We start from the raw sequence: 21,109 nt of genomic DNA on the forward strand, positions 1-21,109 counted from the left end.
GTGATGGGATCAAGCCCCACATCAGGCTCTGTGCTCAGTGGGGAGTCTGCTTGAGATTCTCTCTGCCTCTCCCTCTGCCCCTCCCCCAGTGGTGCTCACATGTGTGTGCACGCTCTCTTTCTCTCTCAAATAAATAAAAAATAAAACTTCACAAAGTCTCCGTGATTCAAACATGCAGGCAACCTTGAAAGCCATTGCTTCTCGTTGAAGAAATCAGGTCTCCGGCACAGTGAAAGGATGAGAAAACGGTGAACGCTTCATGCGTAGGAAGAATTTAAAACTAGAGTTAAAGTTAAAAAAAAAATCACCCACACACTTCGACTAGTCTGTGACACAGCTTAGTAATCCACACGATCTCTATGTGGTCAGTGAAGTTGGGGAATGTGTATTTTTGTGGGAGTGAGGAGGAAAATCAGAAATGTGAAGGAGTAAAGCTATAGTCTCTCAAAATACAAAACTTCAGTTTTTGTACATATGAAGTAAGCAATAAAGTGAAATAAAGGACCCCCTGGAATAATTAGAATATTTCTTTGTGTTGAGTGTGTATGTGTAAGGAATAACTTACTTGCCAGTTATTCTGATTTTCTCCTTTATTTTCCAGGAATATTTTGAAGACAATTGCCCTGGGTCAGATGTTGTCCTTGTGTATATGTGGGACAGCCATCACCAGCCAGTACCTGGCAGAAAAATACAAAGTGAACACCCCCATGCTTCAGAGTTTTATCAACTATTGCTTGCTGTTTCTATTTTATACAATGATACTGGCGTTTCAATCAGGTAGGTCACATGTGAGGATGACCTTCCCAACAAATTATCTTCATAAAAATGTTTGGCTTCTAGATATTTAAAAAATAAAATGTGAGGTAAATCCTAGAACAGGAAACTATTTTTCATAGAAGTTATTAGAAAAATAGGACTGAATGCTCTGAAAATGTATGGAGATTTATGTATAATTCTCTGAAATTGTTGATTAGAACAGGTAGCACCAAACCGTCCTGATAGAAGTTGTCAGAAAAATGTAAAAAAGTGCTGGGGCACCAGGCTGGCTCAGCATGGGACTCTTGACCTGGAGGTCATGAGTTCAAGCCCCATGTTTGTGTAGAGATTACTTAAAAAAAATTAAATTAAAAAAAAAAGTGGAAACGCCATTATGAGTTAGGTTTTATTTTTTTCTCCTGTGGTTGATAAATTTAAGAGACAATACTAAAAACCCTTAAAAAGAGCCTTGCTCTTCAAAATATATATTTCCAGCCAAGTGGAGAACATTAAATGGAACACTGATTATGTGTAGACCAAGTCTGTGCTGTGAGAGAGACAAACACAAGGAATTGGCAAGGAATTAACATCTTTATCACTGGCTGGTTGTTATTTTTTTAAGAATTTATCATTCTTTTTTTGGTAAGATTTGTTTATTACAGGGAGAGAGAGAAAGTGTGTGCGTGCAAGCAGGGGGAGGGGCAGAGGGAGAGAATCTCAAGCAGACCCCCTGCTGAGTGTGGAGCCTGATGTGGGGCTCGATCTCACAACCCTGAGATCATGACATGAGCCGAAACCAAGAGTCGGAGGCTTAACCGACTGAGCCGGCCAGATGCCTGGGTGAAGTTGTTTTAGAATCATGATAGAATTATGATTTCTAGCTAGCTACACAGAAAATGGGAAAAGCTGGATTCTGGCTGACGTTACTGTGCAAGGCATCACTTGAATTGCTTAACTCCCTTTGGTGATGTGTTACCTCACTGAATCCCCCCAATGAAGCAGGTGGGTATTACTATTACCCCCGCTTTGCCGGTGAGGAAACTGAAGTGTGCAGCACTAGGGAATGGGCTGTGAGTCATGTCGGTAGGAACTGGAGCCGGTTTCCGACCCAGCCAGCCTGCCCCGGAGCACAGCTCTCACCGGCACTCCACACTAAGGGCTGCCAGTCACGACAAACATCCTTGTCACAAGAGGAGAGCATGACTTTGAAAAATAAATGAAATGAGATGGAACTCGGAAACTTGAAGACGATGGGTAACCCAGACTGATCGGGAGGGGGCAGTACTTCCATTTTCATCATCTTAAAGTGCATAATGACATCACTGGTATTTGCACATCCTCGTTAATATGGACCTTAATGCACAATGGTACACGGTGTCTGGATAAGTGACTTATTTTTGAAAGAAAGTGGAAACAAGTGGTGGGAGAGGGGAAAGTGTCTTAAGGGGAAAGTACCAAATTTGGTAAGAGCTTTAGGAGTTGGAAATAGAATTGGGTCCATGGGTAATAGCCCTGGACTTCGTTCCTCTCTAAGCACTGGCCTTTAGGAAGTCAGCGTGACTCCTACGTACATCAGTGAGGTCCCCCTGCGGGGTGGTTGGTGGGTGCCTGCCACGTCATGTTGAGGAAGACTAACTTTGTGTTTTCAGGATGTTCCTGATAATTGGGTTTTAATGATAATTTTTTGGTCATGATTCCCACTTGTAGGTTCTTTTTACCATAAAGCCTTCTCATATGTGCGCTGACTACATATCTCCTATCTACTAGATTCTCCAGAGAAGTGAATTGCAATTAACTAAGTAGAATTTAGGGGATAAAAGATGTTTCTTCAATGATGCCACCAACTCTTTTTTTCCACACTTATCACTGAGTTCATTTTCTCTTGAAAGAACATCTCTTCCAAAAGAATGATCACGTGCGGAGGTTAAATAACCAATGAAGTCATAAGATAACATTTGATTTTTTAGAATAATCTGTAGCTTGTCAGGAATGGCAGCATCCAAACCCGTATCTGGTTATTATATTTCTGTTACAGTAGGAAATGAAATTTAGCTGCTTTTCTCCTATTCACTTTCTCTGTGGTGTTTTCTTTAAACCCTTGGTCTATGCGGACATCTTAGCTTGGGTCTCATAATAGAAAAAAATCTGACCCTTGCTGAGCTATTGTGGGCATTTTGGTTATGAGTCATGGAAATTCGGAGAAGCCACCTTTACTTTGACTCTTGAATCTCTAAATTGACGTTCGTACCATCATTTTCAAGTAGCAGGTACCAACCCAGATTTCTTTCAACCAGGTAGCGATAACCTTTTATCCATCTTGAAGAGAAAATGGTGGAAGTACATCCTGCTTGGGCTAGCAGACGTGGAAGCTAATTACCTGATTGTCAAAGCATACCAGTACACCACTCTAACCAGTGTCCAGGTAAGGGGCCCTCCTCTGACCCGTGTGGGTTTTGCAGCTTCAACAGAAGAATTGGAACCCATCTGTGCTAATAAAATTTTGTTGAAAAGCTGTTCACTTACAGAAAACCTAACCACAGGTGGGTGCGATTTGTTTCTTCGAGGAGCATATGTGCTAATGAGTAAAATTTCCTAGAATTAGTGAAAATGTATACAAGTTAATCAGTTCTCAAACTGCCAATGCTGTTCCACAATAAAACAGTTGCTACGAAAGTAAGCATAAATATTTAGTTGGCAGTTGATGCTCTGATGTGGACGTGAGTGCTTTTTTAGTTTGCTTAAAGATGACATATAGAGTGACTATACTTTTGTGCCACAGAAAAGTTGGAGGTTTGCTCGTAAAGTAGATACTCAAGACAAAGGGAACTGTTGGAATCACTGGAAAGAACCTTGTAGACCTCAGGGGTAGAGATTAAGCACCTTGGGTAGCCAGAGGTAAAACTGATACCCCTATTCCTTTTTTAGGTTTATTCTTGCTGGATTGAGAGAAAAATGTTCCTGCAGAGCAGTGCTTTTTAACTAGGTGTTGAGGAAGACTGATTCAGTTGTCTTGATGTGAGCAGACTCTGGACTGTATCATGACACTGACTCACTACTGTTAACGAGGAAATGTTTCATGAAGGGAGGTGAAAGTGAGAGACTCCAATGCCAGGTTTAGTCTTCACACTTTAATAAATTTGTGACTTTTTTCTTTTCAAGTTTTTTTATTTATTTGAGAGAAAGAGAGAGAGAGAACATGACCTGGGGTGAGGAGCAGAGGGAGAAACAGACTCCCGCTGAACAGGGAGCCCGATGGGGGCTTGATCACAGGATCCTGGGATCATGACCTGAGCCAAAGGCAGACACTTCACTGACTGAGCCACCCAGGCGCCCCTATATTTGTAATTTTTTGATGCATCAGTTTTCTCACTATATGAAACAGAGATGTCCTTATTTCATCTCTGGAAAAATTAAAGTGTAATTCAACTTATTTCACTCAAGGGACCCCTGGGTGGTTCAGTCAGGGTTAAGCATCTGCCTTCTGCTCAAGTCATGATCCCAGGGTCCTGGGATGGAGTCCCGCGTTGGGGTCCTTGCTCAGCAGGGAGCCTGCTTCTCCCTCTGCCTGCTGCTCCCTCTGCTTGTTCTCTTCCTGACAAATAAATAAATAAATAAAATCTTTTAAAAAAGACTTATTTCACTTGGAAGATGTAAGGACTGATGAAAATTCAGTAGTTTTCCAATGTGAAGATACATTAAATGCTACTATTATCTGAATGCGTCATACTAACTATTTTTTCTTCTGTAACATTGTGCTAGTCGAGCTAAGCATTGTCTTCAGTGGACCTTTTGGTTTAGGGAAATATGGGTTATGACAGATATCACAGGAGGCACCTAGAAAACCCAGCATTCACAAACCAGGAGTTACCTAAAGGATCAAGTTCATCAGAAATAGGATTAAGTGTGCTTTTAGCTATGGGTTATAAGCGTATATGTATGTGGAAAATGGCACGTTTCTAGTCACATCTACCCTCCTAACCTCATGCACAATTTAATGACTTGATTATAATTCCCAGAAACTTTGGTTGCTGACAACCGAGGATGACCGGTTTGACTTGGTACAAGGTCTAAACCCAGCTAAGCAAAAATACTTACAGTTGGGTCTTTGTGACTGAAGCGCATGCCTTAGACTATTGAAAACAATTTCTTTCATTCTACCCTCATAGAAAAACCTAAGCATTTGGTTGCCAAACATGACGTGCTTCTGGCCTTTGCAAGGAGTCTGTTATAAAACGGGCATCTGGCCGCTAAAGCTCCCTGCTGCAGTGGCTGGGGACTGTCACCGCGGCTCTTCCAGCTGGTTCTCTACTTGAGTACATCTGCGGTACGGGTGGAAGGGTGGAGGTTGGGCTCAGGGGGTCTGGAATGGCAACCGCTGACGGAGTGGTTTATGGGAGGTTCATGACGTGGCCGTCGGCACCCCGTGGAGTAGGTTTCTACCCGTGTGTCCTCCCGCTTTACCCCACCTCTGTTCCTTCCCCACCGACAGCCAGCTTCTCCTCCATTGGGCTGCTGCCCTGTTCTTTCGAGAACACAGTGCTGTTTGAAGCCCCCGTCCTCCATCTCCAAGGCCTCCTTCAAGCTCACTTTCTCCTGCCTGCTCCATCTCTAATAAAGTATTTCCAACAGAGCCTAACTCAGTTTTGTATCTGTGCCTTCCCCACTCGGGGGTCTGACTTCGTGCCTTGCCGACTGTGGCTGAACAATAATTTTTAAAGATTAAATTAGATAGGGAGGCTCTTGGGACTGAATGCATCAAGGAGAAGGCATCCATCACCAGGAGTAGTCTGTGACGAGAAGCGATGTAGATAGACACCCAGTGTGCTAGGTAGCAGGTGAGGAGTCGTGGAACTTTATGGTAGGAAGGGACCTGTGAGATCTTTTGGTCTCATGTCTTCGTTTCATATTGTGACGCCAAGGGGCACTGGCTGGGGAGCATGCCGCTGGTCAGTGGCGGGATGACATAGGCAGCTCCCTTAGATGGCCACTCTTTGCCCACCAAAATTGTTAGAACAGATTTTTTAAAAAGATTTTATTTATTTATTTGACAGAGAGATAGTGAGAGAGCACAAGCAGGGGGCGGCAGGCAGAGGGAAAGGGAGAAGCAGGCTCCTCGCTGAGCAGGGAGCCCAGTGCAGGACTCCATGTTGGGACCCTGGGATCATGACCTGAGCTGAAGGCAGGCAGCTGAGTCACCCAGGTGCCCCCCAAAATAGAATAAATTTAAGTTTTATTTTAAGACACAATTTAAGGATAGGGAGTCTCCTGTGAGAGTTTTGAGAGTGACCTTTTTTTCCCCCTTTTTTTGTTTAAGGAACATCATTTAGACTTTGTTAAGTCATTATGGCTGGATCGTGCTGGTGTCTTCCGGGATGGGCTGTTATCATTTGCGTGGTTTAATGGTTTGTTATTCGGGCTGGCTCAGGAAAGCACTTAGGGGATTAGAGCTCTGCAGCTGGAATAAATAACAAGGCAAGGTGCCCGTGCCGGGCGCGCCGGCCCCTGGAATGACACTGCAGTGCAAGGCAGTCAGTCAGCCGTGGACGGGCTCGGGCAGGCTGCGGGAGATTTAGGGGCCTGCCTTGTCCAAAACGAGACAGACACAGAGAGAATCTGAGACAAGGCTAAAAAAAGAACAGGGGGAGCAATAAAACCAGTTCAGGAATATTGTCAGTATACGGAATAAATTTTATCCTTGAATGCACTTCACAGAATTTGTGAATTCGAGAATCGAGTGAATCAAATCTCCAGTTTTTCCCTTTACTAGTGATTTTGAATTTGCTGTGATTTTGGCACTGCCTTCTAGCCTGGAACTATCGGGGGTGGAGGAAGTATTTTCTGGACCCACGATCAACAGGTGATGGAATATTCAATGAAGATGAGCAGGAGAGTTCGCTGTGAGCTAGGGTGGGGTTGGACACTGTCAGGGAGATGGTGCTTTTGGCTTTCTGACAATCTCTTGTACTTCTTGGTAGCGCTTAGCCCCACGACAATGAACTATCTGCCTGTGTGACTATTCATTCTGTGTCTGTCCAGCCTGTATGCTCCTGAGGGCTGGGCTGTGTCTCATTCTCTACACTCCAGCTCCTCTCCTAGGGTCTCCCCCCATGAGGTGCGAAAGTGTTGGTGGACTGAGTGGGTGCCTGATGCTGGACTTAGGAGAACCGCGGGCGGCAGGCTAGAGATAGAGCACGGGTTGTGAGGCAGAGTCCCTGGGGTCAGCCACTGGTTCTCCCACTTCCAGCTGTGGGATTTGGGGCAACTCATTTAACCTGTCTGTGCCTTGGTTTTCCTCATACGTAAAATGGGAATCATGGTTTCCGTCTCACAGGGCTGTGAAGATTTCAGTGAGACGATCCAGGTAAAGGCAAATCCAGGTAATCCCGGTAAATCGCCATGAGAGACGTACAGGGCGAGCAGGAGTAAACACAGACTCTGAGGATTATTTACCCATCTTTTGCCTGAGGACAGATGGCTTACGCTGTGGGTGTCTCCTTCCTTGCAGCTTTTGGACTGCTTTGGGATCCCTGTGTTGATGGCTCTCTCGTGGTTTATTCTTTATGCAAGATACAGAGTTATCCACTTCATCGCCGTGGCTGTGTGTCTGCTGGGCGTGGGGACCATGGTCGGTGCAGACATACTAGCGGGAAGGGAAGACAATTCAGGTGAGGCCGCGGTCCTTGCTTCTGCTTCGGTCACAGAAGAAAGGTGTTGCTTGTGTTTTCGCTTTTGTATTGCAAAGCTATATGGGAAAAGACAGAAAACATGTCTTGGTTAAGCTGTCTTTTAAGTTTTATTTTCAGATTTACTTGCTTCTGCTATTGGAACCCCTTCTACCAAGTGTGCTTTCAGTTTCTGCCCGCCCACGGCCCTTGCTCCTGTTTGCCACACTAAATAGTGGTGTTTTGTCTCCTGAGAGAGAAGTTTCTTTAAATGTTTGCCATCATCCTCTTTTGACCCATCCATCTGGGTTAGTTACTGGAAAAACCTACTCTGGATTCTTTTTCTTTTTTTTTTTAAAGATTTTATTTATTTATTTGACAGAGAGACAGCCAGCGAGAGAGGGAACACAAGCAGGGGGAGTGGGAGAGGAAGAAGCAGGCTCCTAGCGGAGGAGCCTGATGTGGGGCTCGATCCCACAACGCCGGGATCACGCCCTGAGCCGAAGGCAGACGCTTAACCGCTGTGCCACCCAGGCGCCCCCCTACTCTGGATTCTTGGCTTTTTATCAAAAGGAAACTTCGCGTCCACTGGGTGACCAGCCTCTTTTTCAGTCGCTCTGTGGATGAGAACACTTGGACATTGTTTGGGTCAAAGTTCAGACTATGGTTGCTATAAAATCTAAATATGGTCTCTGAATTCGCCCAGTGTACAAGTGACGTCACTGTGTCCTTGCATTGAGGGAAGATGACCTTGACCACCTAACTTCCTTCCCTGTGGTTTTTAGTTAATTCCCTCCCATAAATTCCATTAATTTCTTTGTCATAGAATCATTTCCTAAGGCCTTACACTATCCATCTTCCAGTCACGTCGTCTCACGAGGGGTCAAAATATGAAAAATCAGCAGAATTGTGCCAGAAAGTGAGAGGAGTAAGAGTCCTTGAACTTCTAGAAACCAGGGTTTCTTTCTGTAAAATCTTACTTAAATGAATGTGAACCAGATAAACTCCTGGAAACAAGCTCGAAAGGGTCCCCTGTCTTGACACTGTGTACCTTTTTGTGTCTCGTCTTCCCGTAGGTAGTGACGTCCTGATTGGTGACATCTTGGTCCTGCTTGGGGCTTCCCTCTATGCTGTTTCTAACGTGTGTGAAGAATACGTTGTGAAGAAGCTGAGCAGACAGGAGTTTTTAGGGATGGTGGGCTTATTTGGAACCATTGTCAGCGGCATACAGCTGTAAGAGTCTATAAATCTCCCTTAAAAACAAAATAAGCTCTTATATGGTATGTGGTTATTTTCCAGCTACTAATATTCATTGCTGATTTGGCCCAGATTCCCATTTGGAATCAGTAACTTGCTAACTATTAGAAGTTTCTTGAAATATCAAGAATTACGCCACATTTTCTGATCATGTGCATGATGTTTAGGATTTCTGCTTTCAGTGGGGTAGAAGCATTACCAGTATAGATTTTATTTTTCAGTTATTTCCAGAAAACATGAACTCCCTATTCAAATGGAAAACACAATGTCATGCTGGCTACTATTTGAAAAGTGCCTTGAAGGGCCTCAAGCATGTTTATGGGCTCCTTTGGTTTTATTCATTGTCCTTTATATTAAAGATATTTATTTTTATACCCTAAGAAACATTTTAAAAGATCAATGTAATTCCTCACCTTAGTTGAAGTATGGCAACTAAAATGCTTATAAACTAGTGAAAATGAGTCTGTGGATCTCTCTCTGACCTCTTGTTTTAATCTTAGATTGATCGTGGAATATAAGGATATTGCTGGCATTCAGTGGGACTGGAAGATTGGTATGTACATAAATGGTTATCCTTTTTTGGTCAGTATCCTTTCCTCTCAGTGACAAAAACACACGTCAAGAAATAAATACTTCATTTAAGTAGTGTTTAACCATTTTTGTAAAATCACAGAGTAATTCAGTACCCAGAGGGCTCCGGGGGGTTACATTGAGTTTTCCCTGAGAACTTGTAAATGAACCTTCACTGGAGTTAATTCTTTTTTTTTTTTTTTTTTTTTAAAGATTTTATTTATTTATTCGACAGAGATAGAGACAGCCAGCGAGAGAGGGAACACAAGCAGGGGGAGTGGGAGAGGAAGAAGCAGGCTCATAGCGGAGGAGCCTGATGTGGGGCTCGATCCCATAACGCCGGGATCACGCCCTGAGCCGAAGGCAGACGCTTAACCGCTGTGCCACCCAGGCGCCCCTGGAGTTAATTCTTAATCCTTACCTTCAGGAATAGCTTTCCTTTGCTAGGAATGCTGAACAAGACTGACCTTTGGTCACAGTCACTTTCAGCTCGATCTGTATTGCGAGTCCTCAAACCTCGTGTGAAGGTTGTCTGCTCGATGCAATTTGGGAAACGTTAACCCTCATATTCTTATGGTGTGTGATCACCCACCACCTTCCATTACGACTCTCACCTGATATTCCCGGGCATCTGCACAAATAAATAATGCAGAAAACAGTGGTGGAACAGTTAGGAAAGACTCCTCCAACCTTATTTAATGATGGGTGGAAAGAAGTTAAAAACAGTCCATAAAATGTCATGGAAGTTCCTATGCTGTGCTTGGATAATTTAATTCAATCAAATAACTTGGATTGCCGGAGTGTGAATGAGTGTGCATGAATGTGAGTGGGTGTGAGTGGGCGTGTGTTGACTGTGGGGGTGGGATTGAAGGTGTGGTTGCAAAGCTAAATGGTGAGCACCCACATGACCAGCTCTGTCCTGAAGAGGACGGTTGTACTGTGTTTTCTGAGAATGCTGAATGTAATGAGATGAGCACAAGATAATGGGCTAACAGCCAGCTGCCTTTGATGACTAAAAATACTTATCCTGAGTCCAGTGACACTGATCATGTCCAACCAATGAACCGGATAAAAGCCAACAAAAGATAATGGGTGATTTTTCTTGATAGTGATTCTGCTTTGCTTGGCCTTTCATCACAACATCACGCTCTCTGGGGTGGGCGGGGTGGCCAGAGCTGTTGAACCAGTCACTCCATGAACAAGTGCATACGGCCTTCACCGTCTTACACCCTGTTGCAATTTTAAAGTCCTTCCTCTGTGTTGCATCTTGTTATTAGTATGATTATTGTTTTCCTGAGGGCTTTCTGGGTCTCATTTGCAATGCTGAGCATTAGCAAGTGGCTCTTTAGAGAGTGTGTTAGAGGATCAGGAAATTGTAGACGGCAGCCAAGCCTTAAAAGGGTCTTTGCCTTCTGATTTCTTCCTGTAACGTTAGATTTTCCCCTTTGCTTTTTCTGCAGCCCTGTTGTTCGCGGCATTCGCGCTCTGTATGTTCTGCCTGTATAGCTTCATGCCGCTGGTGATTAAAGTCACGAGTGCCACTTCTGTCAACTTGGGCATCCTGACAGCTGACCTCTACAGTCTTTTCTTTGGACTCTTTCTGTTTGGCTATAAGGTAAGCAAATAGATATGTTCAAATAGGAACACTTGTTTGGTCTAAAAGAAGTCATGGGTGTCTTCACTATTTTAGATCCAAAAATAAAGCCTCATCTTTTTTGGCAAGAATCTCATTGGACAATCTGCACTCCAGGCAAACAGCGTCATGTTTGTATTTCTAATAGGAGTTTTGATGTTATAGGCTTCTGAAAGGGTCTTGGGTACCTCCAGGTCTTGAGAGCACACTTTCAGAACTGCTGCATTGGAAATCCGTTTTTCTTTAGTATACCTTCAGTAAATGCTTGTCGACGAGCTTGCTATCCCAGTTATTTGAACAAATAGTGAAAATGTTGGCTGTTGCTTGATAATTTTAGTTTCATTTGGGGACAGCAACTACACTTCTTTGTCCTTGTAAAATTTTGTATCCAGGCAGAGATTGCTTGGCACTGATTTACACTATTCCCAGGAATTGGCCATGAACTCACAGTGCCTTTTTCAGTGGGTTCTCAGAAATTTCTGCTTAAGCAGCATAAAACATTTTGCCTGCAGTGTTACATATGAAAGGAACTGGGTGTTATCTTTGTAAACTTGCTGGTTAAGGTATTCCTGAACTTAGACCAAAGGAGTATATATAGCTTTTTGGCTGCATCATTAAAAAGTAACAAATATCAGAGTGAATCAGAGAAGTGATCTGGCAGGCCTAGTAGGTTTTTTTTTTTTTTTTTTTTTTAATGAAAACGACTGCCAAGGGCCCCAAAGTGAATTTTGGTGCTGTGCTTGCATTTCACGAGGCCGCCGCTAGGGGGTGATGGTGTTTCTATTCTGCACTTAAGCTTGTGGTTATACGTTATCTGTGTAACTAACATATGGTCCCACTGACCTATGTGTTTTTCTTTTTAAACCAAGTATATTGATTTAGCTTTAGTAGTTTAACTTCTAAGTAAAATAGTATCCAAGTGGGAAGGAAGAAGCAAGGTTAAAGAAAGAAAAGCTCTGAAAATACACCTGTCACTACCTATTATAAGCTCCCTTCATGTAGATATTTGTTCTTTAACTGCTCTTAACTTTAACACGAAAAAGCCTTTTTGTGTGTCATTTTTTTTTTTACCACATAACTTTAAACTGTTATTCTCAAAGTCAGAGCATGCGAACGTTAAATTCCTTCTCAGTTCTTTTGCTTTATGTTTCTTTGTCCTTGCACATCTTGCAGCTCACTCTTTTTTTTTTTTTTAAGATTTTGTTTATTTATTCGACAGAGATAGAGACAGCCAGCGAGAGAGGGAACACAAGCAGGGGGAGTGGGAGAGGAAGAAGCAGGCTCATAGCGGAGGAGCCTGATGTGGGGCTCGATCTCACAACGCCGGGATCACGCCCTGAGCCGAAGGCAGACGCTCAACCGCTGTGCCACCCAGGCGCCCCTTGCAGCTCACTCTTAACCCAGATCAGATTTGATTGTTTTCGTTCAAAGGCCATTTCAGGGCTTGTAGAGCAATGAGTGGGTCTTCTGTGATCTTCAGAGTAAATTACAGGGGTGGAAAACCATTCAGAGCTTAAAGAACATACCTAGCATTTTATTTATTTATTTTTAAAGATTTTATTTATTTATTCATGAGAGAGAGAGAGAGGGAGGGAGAGGGAGAAGCACGTTCCCCATGGAGCAGGGAGCCTGACATGGGACTCGATCTCAGGACCCTGGGATCATGACCTAAGCCAAAGGCAGACACTTAACTGACTGAGCCATCCAGGTGCCCAATACCTAGCATTTTAGAAGCAGTTTTTAAAGGCAGAATTATAAGCCCAATATACCACCAATTCTTAAAAATGTAGTTTCTAAAGCAACTTTGGCTCTTCTTTTTAAAATCAACAGTTTAAAGAAGTTTAAAAATTTCTGCACTCCTCATTGTCAGACTCTGCCTCCTCTGGAACTGATCTTAAGAGTAGCCACAAGAAGCTTCCAGTATAGATCCGGACACAAAGGGTAGAATTTAAAAAAAAAAGCAGAAAGGTAAAGGTAAGACCCTCTCGTTCAGGAGACTTACTTCATTCCCTTAGAGTCTCTCCCTTCAAAGGGAAGAGACTCCATTTGATCACCTGCTTCTTAAGAGAAACAAGATGCTTTTTCTTCTACACATTTAAAACCATCAAACAGGATGGGTTTTGAACAAGTTATGTAGGTTTTCCTACAGGTAACAGTGAACATTTTATAGGAGGGCATAAATACTGACTTGGTAATACTGACTTAAAAGTTTAGGGTACTCTAACTAGGTTTACTTTTCCCTAATATTCTCGGAATCATTTTTTCCCCCAACAAATATTTATTAAGTGCCAGCGGTGTATTGAGGACCATGCTAAGTTTTGGATCCAAGAACTAAAGCCAGGTTTGGCTTTCAGCTTGACTTGGCATCATTGCCATTGACTCTTGCTCTGAATCTGGTGAAGGCTTTCCTGCTTTGGGGAAAAACTGTTCCTTAAAGAGTTCTAAAGGCTTGAGGTTAAGAAGGAATTGAGCAGGGGCGCCTGGGTGGCACAGCGGTTAAGCGTCTGCCTTCGGCTCAGGGTGTGATCCCGGCGTTATGGGATCGAGCCCCACATCAGGCTCCTCCGCTATGAGCCTGCTTCTTCCTCTCCCACTCCCCCTGCTTGTGTTCCCTCTCTCGCTGGCTGTCTCTATCTCTGTCGAATAAATAAATAAAATCTGTAAAAAAAAAAAGAATTGAGCATCTTTAAAAAATTAACGTGCAGAAGCCAATAGTGACTCACAGAAGCCCACAGCTGGAGGTGACCGGCACTGTACATGATACTCATTTCAAAACCCTGGTTAGTTCCTCCTTCTGCTTTTGGGAGTGTATCTGGGTTCTTCTTCTCTCTCTCCCTCTCATCTTCTTTCCCAACCTGTTGTGTTTTCTTATTGTTTTTCTTTGTCAGCTATTAGAACTCTTTTTAGGCATGAGAACTCTTTGAGGGCATCCTATGAAATCTAAGTGAGTTTAAAAATATTTATTGGCTTGAACAAAATAGCATGCTCTGTTCTTTTTTTTTTTTTTTTTAAGATTTTATTTATCTGAGAGAGAGAGAGCGCACAAGTGGTGGGGAGGGCAGAGCGGGGGGGGGGGGAGGGAGACTCCCTGCTGAGTGGGGAGCCCAGCACAGGGTTCCATCCCATAACCCCGAGATCATGACCTGAGTAGAAGTCAGATGCTTCACCCACTCAACCACCCAAGTGCCCCAGCATGCTCTGTTCTTAACTTTAAAATCAGGTTGTCAGGACCATTCATAAATTTGAGTTTGCTTGTTCCAAGAAAAAAAATGATCCTAGGCATTTAATTATGCATTCATTATGCTACATAGTTTCCTTAAATTTTTACTATATCATCCTGGGTCAGTCTTTAGCTCTTCTCTTTCTGTGTTTTATCTTTCATGCTGTCAAGAATATTAATTTCTTTAATACTTGAACTTTTGTATGGATCCTCAATTTAAATAAGAGCAAATATAGAGTGCATAATACTATTTATTTAAACTTTGGGGGTATGTCAGTATGCCATTTTCAGTCATAATACACAATGAATTAGTGTCTTGTCTTTACTGCATTTTGCTCAGGGTGGTTGTTTTCCTAAAAAGGGGGGCGTGTTGGAGAGGGTCACCAGGAACTCCATCTGTCCTCGTGGTGTGTCTGTCAGAATGGGGCTCTCGCTACAGTCAGTCCTCTGGGAGCTGCGAGGGTGGGAGACTTCTCCCGCAGGCTCTGTGCCCCGTGGTTGTCCGACTGCACTTTACACCAGTAACCTCTTTGCGTTTGAGACTTTTCTGAAAAATGACATCTTTCGAGCTCTAAAAATCTTAACCTGCTCAGTCCACCATAAATCTGATTGTGTAACACTTGTCTACCGAGAGAAGATAATTTATTGAATTTTAGCAAACTGGATTTTATTGCATTAGCATACATGAAAGGTTGTGGAGAACTTGTCATATCTGTGCCTCCACATTTTATCTTAGGTCCTGTGTTTCTCTGTTTCGTAGCAGTATTATAAACCGTGTTTAGGGTCTGAAATTGGCTCTCTCATGGTCTCCGTGCTGACCTTTGAGTCTCTCCACGAAGTGGGAGTGGTTGCAAGGTGGAAGTACAACTAGGAGTATCACAGAGAGAGGCAGAAGTTCCATTTCCTAGTGATCCGAGGATCCACCTGGCTATTGTGACAGGTGACGTCCGAGACCGTGCATTCACCAGTATACGCATGGGAGGGTTGGGGGCCTTAGTGTCTCCTTAGGCAGCTTCCAGAAGAAAAGATAAGGAGAAGGGAGCCCTCAAAGCACAGCTGGCAGAGGGCAGCAGCCAGCGTGTGTTTGGCAGAGACCACAGTCCATCGCCTGTTCTCCTCCTAGTTTTCCGGGCTCTACATCCTGTCCTTCACCGTCATCATGGTGGGCTTCATCCTGTACTGCTCCACCCCGACGCGGACGGCTGAGCCGCCAGAGAGCAGTGTGCCGCCCGTCACCAGCATCGGCATCGACAACCTAGGGCTGAAGCTTGAGGAGAACCTGCGGGAGACTCACTCCACTGCCTTGTAGCTGGAGAGGAAGGCACCCGTGCATGTGTACCCGAGGCTCCCCAGGAAACCGGGAGCGGGTATTGGGAGGCTGCGGAGCCTGCGGACGGCAGAGGGGACTCTTGGAAAATTATGACACGGGGAGTGAGCACTGCAACATTGGATTGGATCCAGTGGTTTGATTTTACAAGGAATAGAGAATAATGTATTGAAAGTAGAAATACGAAAATAAGCAGAAGGCGAGGCGGCTGGGATCATGTTTCTGTGGGTTTGAGGACCAGTACCTGTTCTTGTCAGGGAGACAGGGTGTGCCCCACACTGGGGTCTCGAGGCACAAGTGGGAAAGCGTGGTGGGGCCGATGCCCAGGCGTCATCCAGCCAGGGCAGAGCCTGCAAGCAGGCTGTCCATGCTGGGCTGGACATCAGGAGTTGGGGCAGCCCAGGGTGGCTTGGGAGCAGCTTTCCACACTCGGACGCTTCTGGGTTTTGTCTTGCTGAGGTCGTCATTGTCCACGAGCCTGTGGCCTCTGCGTCACAATGAGGTCTGGTGATGGATTGCATGTGGCAGCAACATGGGTGGGGTAGCACTTGAGAAATCCTGAGATACCAGTGTGAGTACCATCGAGGCAGGAAAGAGGGGTGGTGCGGTAAACCTAGGGACCCTCTCTCCGCTGTTCAGAGAGGATACTGCACTACTTCTTACCAAGGATTTGTAATGTGCCATGAGATTTTTGTGATACTTCTTCAGTTCAAAGTGCAAATATGTAGCATCATTATATCAACTACCACTCTGCCACTTTACAAAAACTGTAAACTGTATGTAAACTTTTTTTTAATGTAATTAAGGAATTGTTGGTAAGTGTTAATGTTATTAAAAGATTTTGATTTCATGGAAATACATTCGTTGTGTGGTTTCTTTGATTAACCAGCTCCCCTTCTGGACTTTTAAGTGACTTAATATATTCAAGATTTCTTCATATCCAACTTTTCAGAATCATGTTTGTCTGTAAAGTAAGGCAGACCTACCTGGGGTTACATTGGGATGGAGGGGAAATCAGAGGGAGCCCACAGATCATTTGCCAGAAGAAACTTTTTAGAATTCTGTTTTCTTTTTTCTTTTCTTTTCTTTCTTTTTTTTTTTCTTTTGTTAGTGAAATAACTTTTTATTCTCTGTGGCCAATTAAAGCTGATGTTTGATTTTCACTGTGCGCCATTCACAGCTGCCAATGAGCGGGAAAAGTTTAGGTTACAGTGTTTGGCCTTTGGGGGAAGACTTTAATTTTGATTAACATGTTATTTCTTAAAATATCCTGCTTAAGAGCAAACACCTGTATATTCCGGGTGAAGTGGAGAGTGTCAGGTAACAGCATCCCATGTCTCTGTCAAGTCTCAGCTCAACCATCATCTCTTTGAAGCCCTTCTCAGGCTATCCAGGCCAGGCCCCCTCTCCTCTAGGTTCCCAGGGCCTTTGTTCATATCTTCCTTGTTGCATTATTGAGTGCTTGCTGTTTACCTGCCCTTCCTCACCACTAGCTGAGCTCTTCAAGGTCAACTGTGGTCTCTGTTCATCTTTCTAGACCTTTTGTCATCTCACTTCTTGGATGTTTATTTATTTTTTAAAAGATTTTGTTTACTTATTTGAGAGACACAGAGCAAGCATGGGCAGAGGGAGAGGGAGAAGCAGACTCCCCTGCTGAGCAGGGATCTTGATGTGGGGCTTGATCCCAGGACCTGAGCCAAAGGCTGACTGAGCCACCCAGGTGCCCCCTTGGGCATTTATTAAATGAACTTTGTCTTTGGCCCCAGTTCATAACATTTAAGGGGAGATTGACCTAAAGTAAGGTGTTTTATGCAGATACATATGGGCAGTATTATCTTACCCTGCTTGGCTCTTTCTCCCCTTCCCCCTAAACCTAGTGCTTTTTCTCCTCACCTGCTCTCTCTGGAGAGGGGCAAAGGAGTTCAAACCTGAGCATCCTAAATTAAAACTTAGAATTCAGTGTTCCAGAGAAGCAGTGCTGTGAGTGACATTCAGCAATTAAATAATAATATTGCAAAGCCGTGCGTCCTGGTTTCATACAAGTTTGTGAAGACTGAGAGTTTCACCGGTCTCTGTAATACACTTCCCTGGAAAATGTATTTTCAAATGTCTGGCTCACATACAAGCTTTTGAAACATAACACGTTCTTAAGTTGAGAACCTCCCATAAATTGTTTTCCAGACTATTAGAACAATATTGATTTTTCAATATTTTCTTGTAGATATTCATGCCATTAAAAAAACCCTGCTGAATAGTATAATAGGGCTGCTGGATTGTTCCCTCGTGTTGTATAGAGGTAATAAATTGTGCGTTTGGACTGTGGTTATGTCGGAAGAAGAGAGGGCTTTGCTGGGGTGGTTTTCACTGTTTGTACTTTGAAACTAGTTTCTCTTGTGGGCATTTCTCACCTTTCTGGGACCAGCGGCTCAGAGAATTTGTATGTGTTATCCATGGCGTTTCCAGCAGGTGGCGCGTTAACAGGTAGAACAAAAATCTGTGACCTGAACGGTCATGTTTCATTTTATAGCGCCTCCATAATGTCCTTTTTAAAATATTTTATTTATTCATTTGAGAGAGAGAGAGAGTATTAGCTGGGAGCAGAGGCAGAGGGAGAGGGGGAAGCAGGCTCCCCGAGGAGCAGGGAGCCCTACACGAGGCTCCATCCCAGGACCCCCGGATCATGACCTGAGCTGAAGGCAGACACTTCACCAACTGGGCCACGCAGGCGCCCCTAAAAGAGGGTGTTAGATGACTGCCCTCGGCAGGGATTGTCTTTGACGAACAGCTGAAGGATGGAGTTCTCAGGAAAGCTGAACCATCTCAAGAGGGCACACGGTTGGTGCCCGTGGTGAAGACAGAAGCCAGATTCCTTGACGCGTCGCTAGCAGCCTGCAGTGGCTCTTGAAACACCGAATGCTGAGGGGCTGCGCTCTCCGTGGACTGCCGAGCCAGCACACGCATCTTGGGGGAGGACGGGGGAGGATCCTCGTGTAGATAGCAGCCTGTTGGCGCAGTGTTCCCACAGCCCCGGAGCCTGCCCTTCTAAGAAGCCGTCTGCGTTTGTGTCTGAGGTCCTCTGTATGCCCAGTCACATTCTCTCCTCTATCATTATTACGGTGATGTGCCATTTTCATCCACATTTAATCACTTAGTATCTGGACATATCCTCAGGCCTCAAAAGATATCCATAAATCAGGGGAATTCAGCAGATAGCCACTTAACTGATTAAAAGGCAAGAGATTTATGAGGAAATTAGGTAATGCTGAACATGCAGTTCTCCAGCAGTCTTAGAAAGGGCGTTTGGAGACGTCTGGCAATCTAGAGATGGTATCTCAAGGGGAGTAAAAGCTCTTCAGAACAGCAGAATTTTACTTGTAGGATTTAATGTCCCCAAATGTCTTCTAATGCTTTCACTGCGCACTTTATTCCTTGGTTTCCATATTGTCTTCTTTGACAAATCTTTTTTTGTTTGTTTAATTTTATTTATTTGAGAGGGGGTGGGAAGAAGCAGAGGGAGAAGGACAAGCAGACTCCACGCAGAGCATAGAGCCCTACGCGGGGCTCTGTCAGATGACCCCGAGAGCACGACCCAAGCTGAAATCAAGAGTCAGACGCTCTACCGAGCCACCCAGGAGCCCCTCAAGCAATCTTAATTTGAAGGACAGATACTTTTGAAGGAGGAGGAAATTTGGGTTAAAAGGAAAAGAGAAGTGATATGAATAAAGAATATAAAGTCGTTTGAACAACTGCTGGCTGCAGCTGACCGTAACGAGTATCCGGCCGGTGCCACGTGAGCATCCCGCGGTCCGCGGTTACCAGCCGTGGCCTGCCCACTGGGGAGGCTGCATTCTGATGCGAGGTGGCGACTCGCAGTGCTAGAAGCTGGAGTTTCCATGCGGAGTCCCACCTTCCTGACCATAGGTGTTACTTTCTTCCTGCTAGGTGACCGTGCTTTTCCACTTTTGCCAGAGTATTTCCCACTTTTTCATTCTTTCAGATTTCTAACTTTGGTCTTGTGAGGCCTCATCCAGCTTCGTCTTTGTGAAAATGCTGCTAGTTCAGCGTGTGCACCTTTCCAGTCTGTGCACCCACAGACACACCACCGTCACCAGTAACACCAACTCCGCCCCACCCTGCCCTCCAGCATCTTATTTCTCCAGAAATTGCTTTGTCGGTAAGACTGATGCAGCTGCTTTGGGGAATCTGCCCCCCTACCCTTGACACACACCTGGAGGCATTCCTGTAGAGCTTCAATTCCCTAGTCCGTCTGTTGGTTGAGTGTAAGTGGTACCTTTATTTGCCCCCAGCTGGTACACAACATTTATTTGGTCTCTACTATGCATTTAGAGGATTAGACAGGAGGGGGAGAGCCAAGGCCTGATTCCTGATCTGCTCACTAAAGTGTGAGCCGTGCCAGAGCAGGGGTATGTGGCTCAGTTGAGAGCCATATCCGACTGGGGAGCGTAGTGACCTTCCCCGAGGGCTCTTGGGTCATGACACACGAACATGGTTCATGCCCCCATCTCATTGTGGGGAGCAGAGCAGGAAGACTCTAGGTCAGGCCAGGAGACTCTGGCAGACTTATTTGTAGAGAGCAGGGCACTTTCTGATTGCCTGGAGTTCGGTGACTGCACGCTGATCTCCTAGGAAGAAGGCTGGCTAGGTGTAGGAGGAGAGTCACATAGATCCCCATGACAGTGATGCATGGGATAAGAAGAAACTAGGGAAGGTCAGAGTCCTGGGCCCCTGGTACTATGGATGACACTGCAGGGCTTTCAAAAGTCGGTTTGTAGAATCAATATCTAATGTAAGAAAATGGGGTTCTATGAAAACACTGAATTTGAGGTTTACCTTCCTCCTTATATTGCTAATTTACCTAATTACCAACCCACATGAATATTTTACCCTTGTAGTGAAAGAGTAAGATCCATATGGACAGGTCTCACCCTACTTTGTGGCAAACTGAAACCCTGATGGAATGAGAAGTTTCATAAATAGACACTTTGAAACATTCGACACAGCACCAACCGTAAAGCCTTAAACATAACAGGGACTCAGTAGTACTGCATTTCTGTTCGCTGATCACGTGTTTCTCATGTTCTATTCAATCTTTGTCTTGTGAAGCATTATTTCTGGTTTTGGAAAGTAGGTAATTGCTCTATGATAGAAGAAACCCAAAGATGATTTACTGTGCTGGAGGATGCTGGATGGTATCCATGAACTGCTCATTAGTCTTTTTCCCAGGTAGTCTCATTCTTGGCAGCAGTACAAATAGGGCAGAACAAAGAATTCTAGAAGATATTTGGTGAGGAAGTGCTAAACGATTTGGGTGAAAGAAACACCTAGATCAATAAGTTGTATTTCCTGTGGTTAGACAAGTGTTACTGAGAAATGACAAGCAAATTAAATAGAAGGGAATAAGAGCAAATTATGATCACCCCAGTGTTAACATGAGCACCGAGGAGAATGACTGGATTTGGAAACTAGAATATATATGTCTGAATAGAGAACTGGGTCTTTGATAGACTCTCCAAGTGACTGCTTGGGAGGAAAGGAAATGGTTCTGTGATTAAAACTCTGGATGATCTTGAGCAGTTCTTTGCCCCTTTCTACTCATACCTCTTACTGACCTAGATGTGGTATGTGTCTGGCAGTGTGGTAGGTTTTCTTAAAACCCACGTTAT

The 21,109-nt window shown here is 44.3% G+C and overlaps 1 protein-coding gene across 1 annotated transcript in view; it reads left to right on the forward strand.

The window, feature by feature from the left end:
* SLC35F2 (solute carrier family 35 member F2) overlaps positions 1-16,359 on the forward strand; it is a 45,615-nt gene extending 29,256 nt beyond the window's left edge. The window contains exons 2-8 of the mRNA XM_045797703.2: positions 602-777; positions 3,051-3,178; positions 7,262-7,421; positions 8,495-8,651; positions 9,176-9,228; positions 10,706-10,860; positions 15,222-16,359. Of these exons, the coding sequence (XP_045653659.1) occupies positions 602-777; positions 3,051-3,178; positions 7,262-7,421; positions 8,495-8,651; positions 9,176-9,228; positions 10,706-10,860; positions 15,222-15,407 (1,015 nt within the window). The 3' untranslated portion in view covers positions 15,408-16,359. The remainder of the gene's footprint in view (positions 1-601; positions 778-3,050; positions 3,179-7,261; positions 7,422-8,494; positions 8,652-9,175; positions 9,229-10,705; positions 10,861-15,221) is intronic.
* The last annotated feature ends 4,750 nt before the right edge of the window (positions 16,360-21,109 follow it).

The sequence above is a fragment of the Ursus americanus genome, chromosome 16 (assembly GCF_024610735.1).
Source record: "Ursus americanus isolate L20-20 chromosome 16, mUrsAme1.1.p, whole genome shotgun sequence".
NCBI classification, from domain to species: domain Eukaryota; kingdom Metazoa; phylum Chordata; class Mammalia; order Carnivora; family Ursidae; genus Ursus; species Ursus americanus.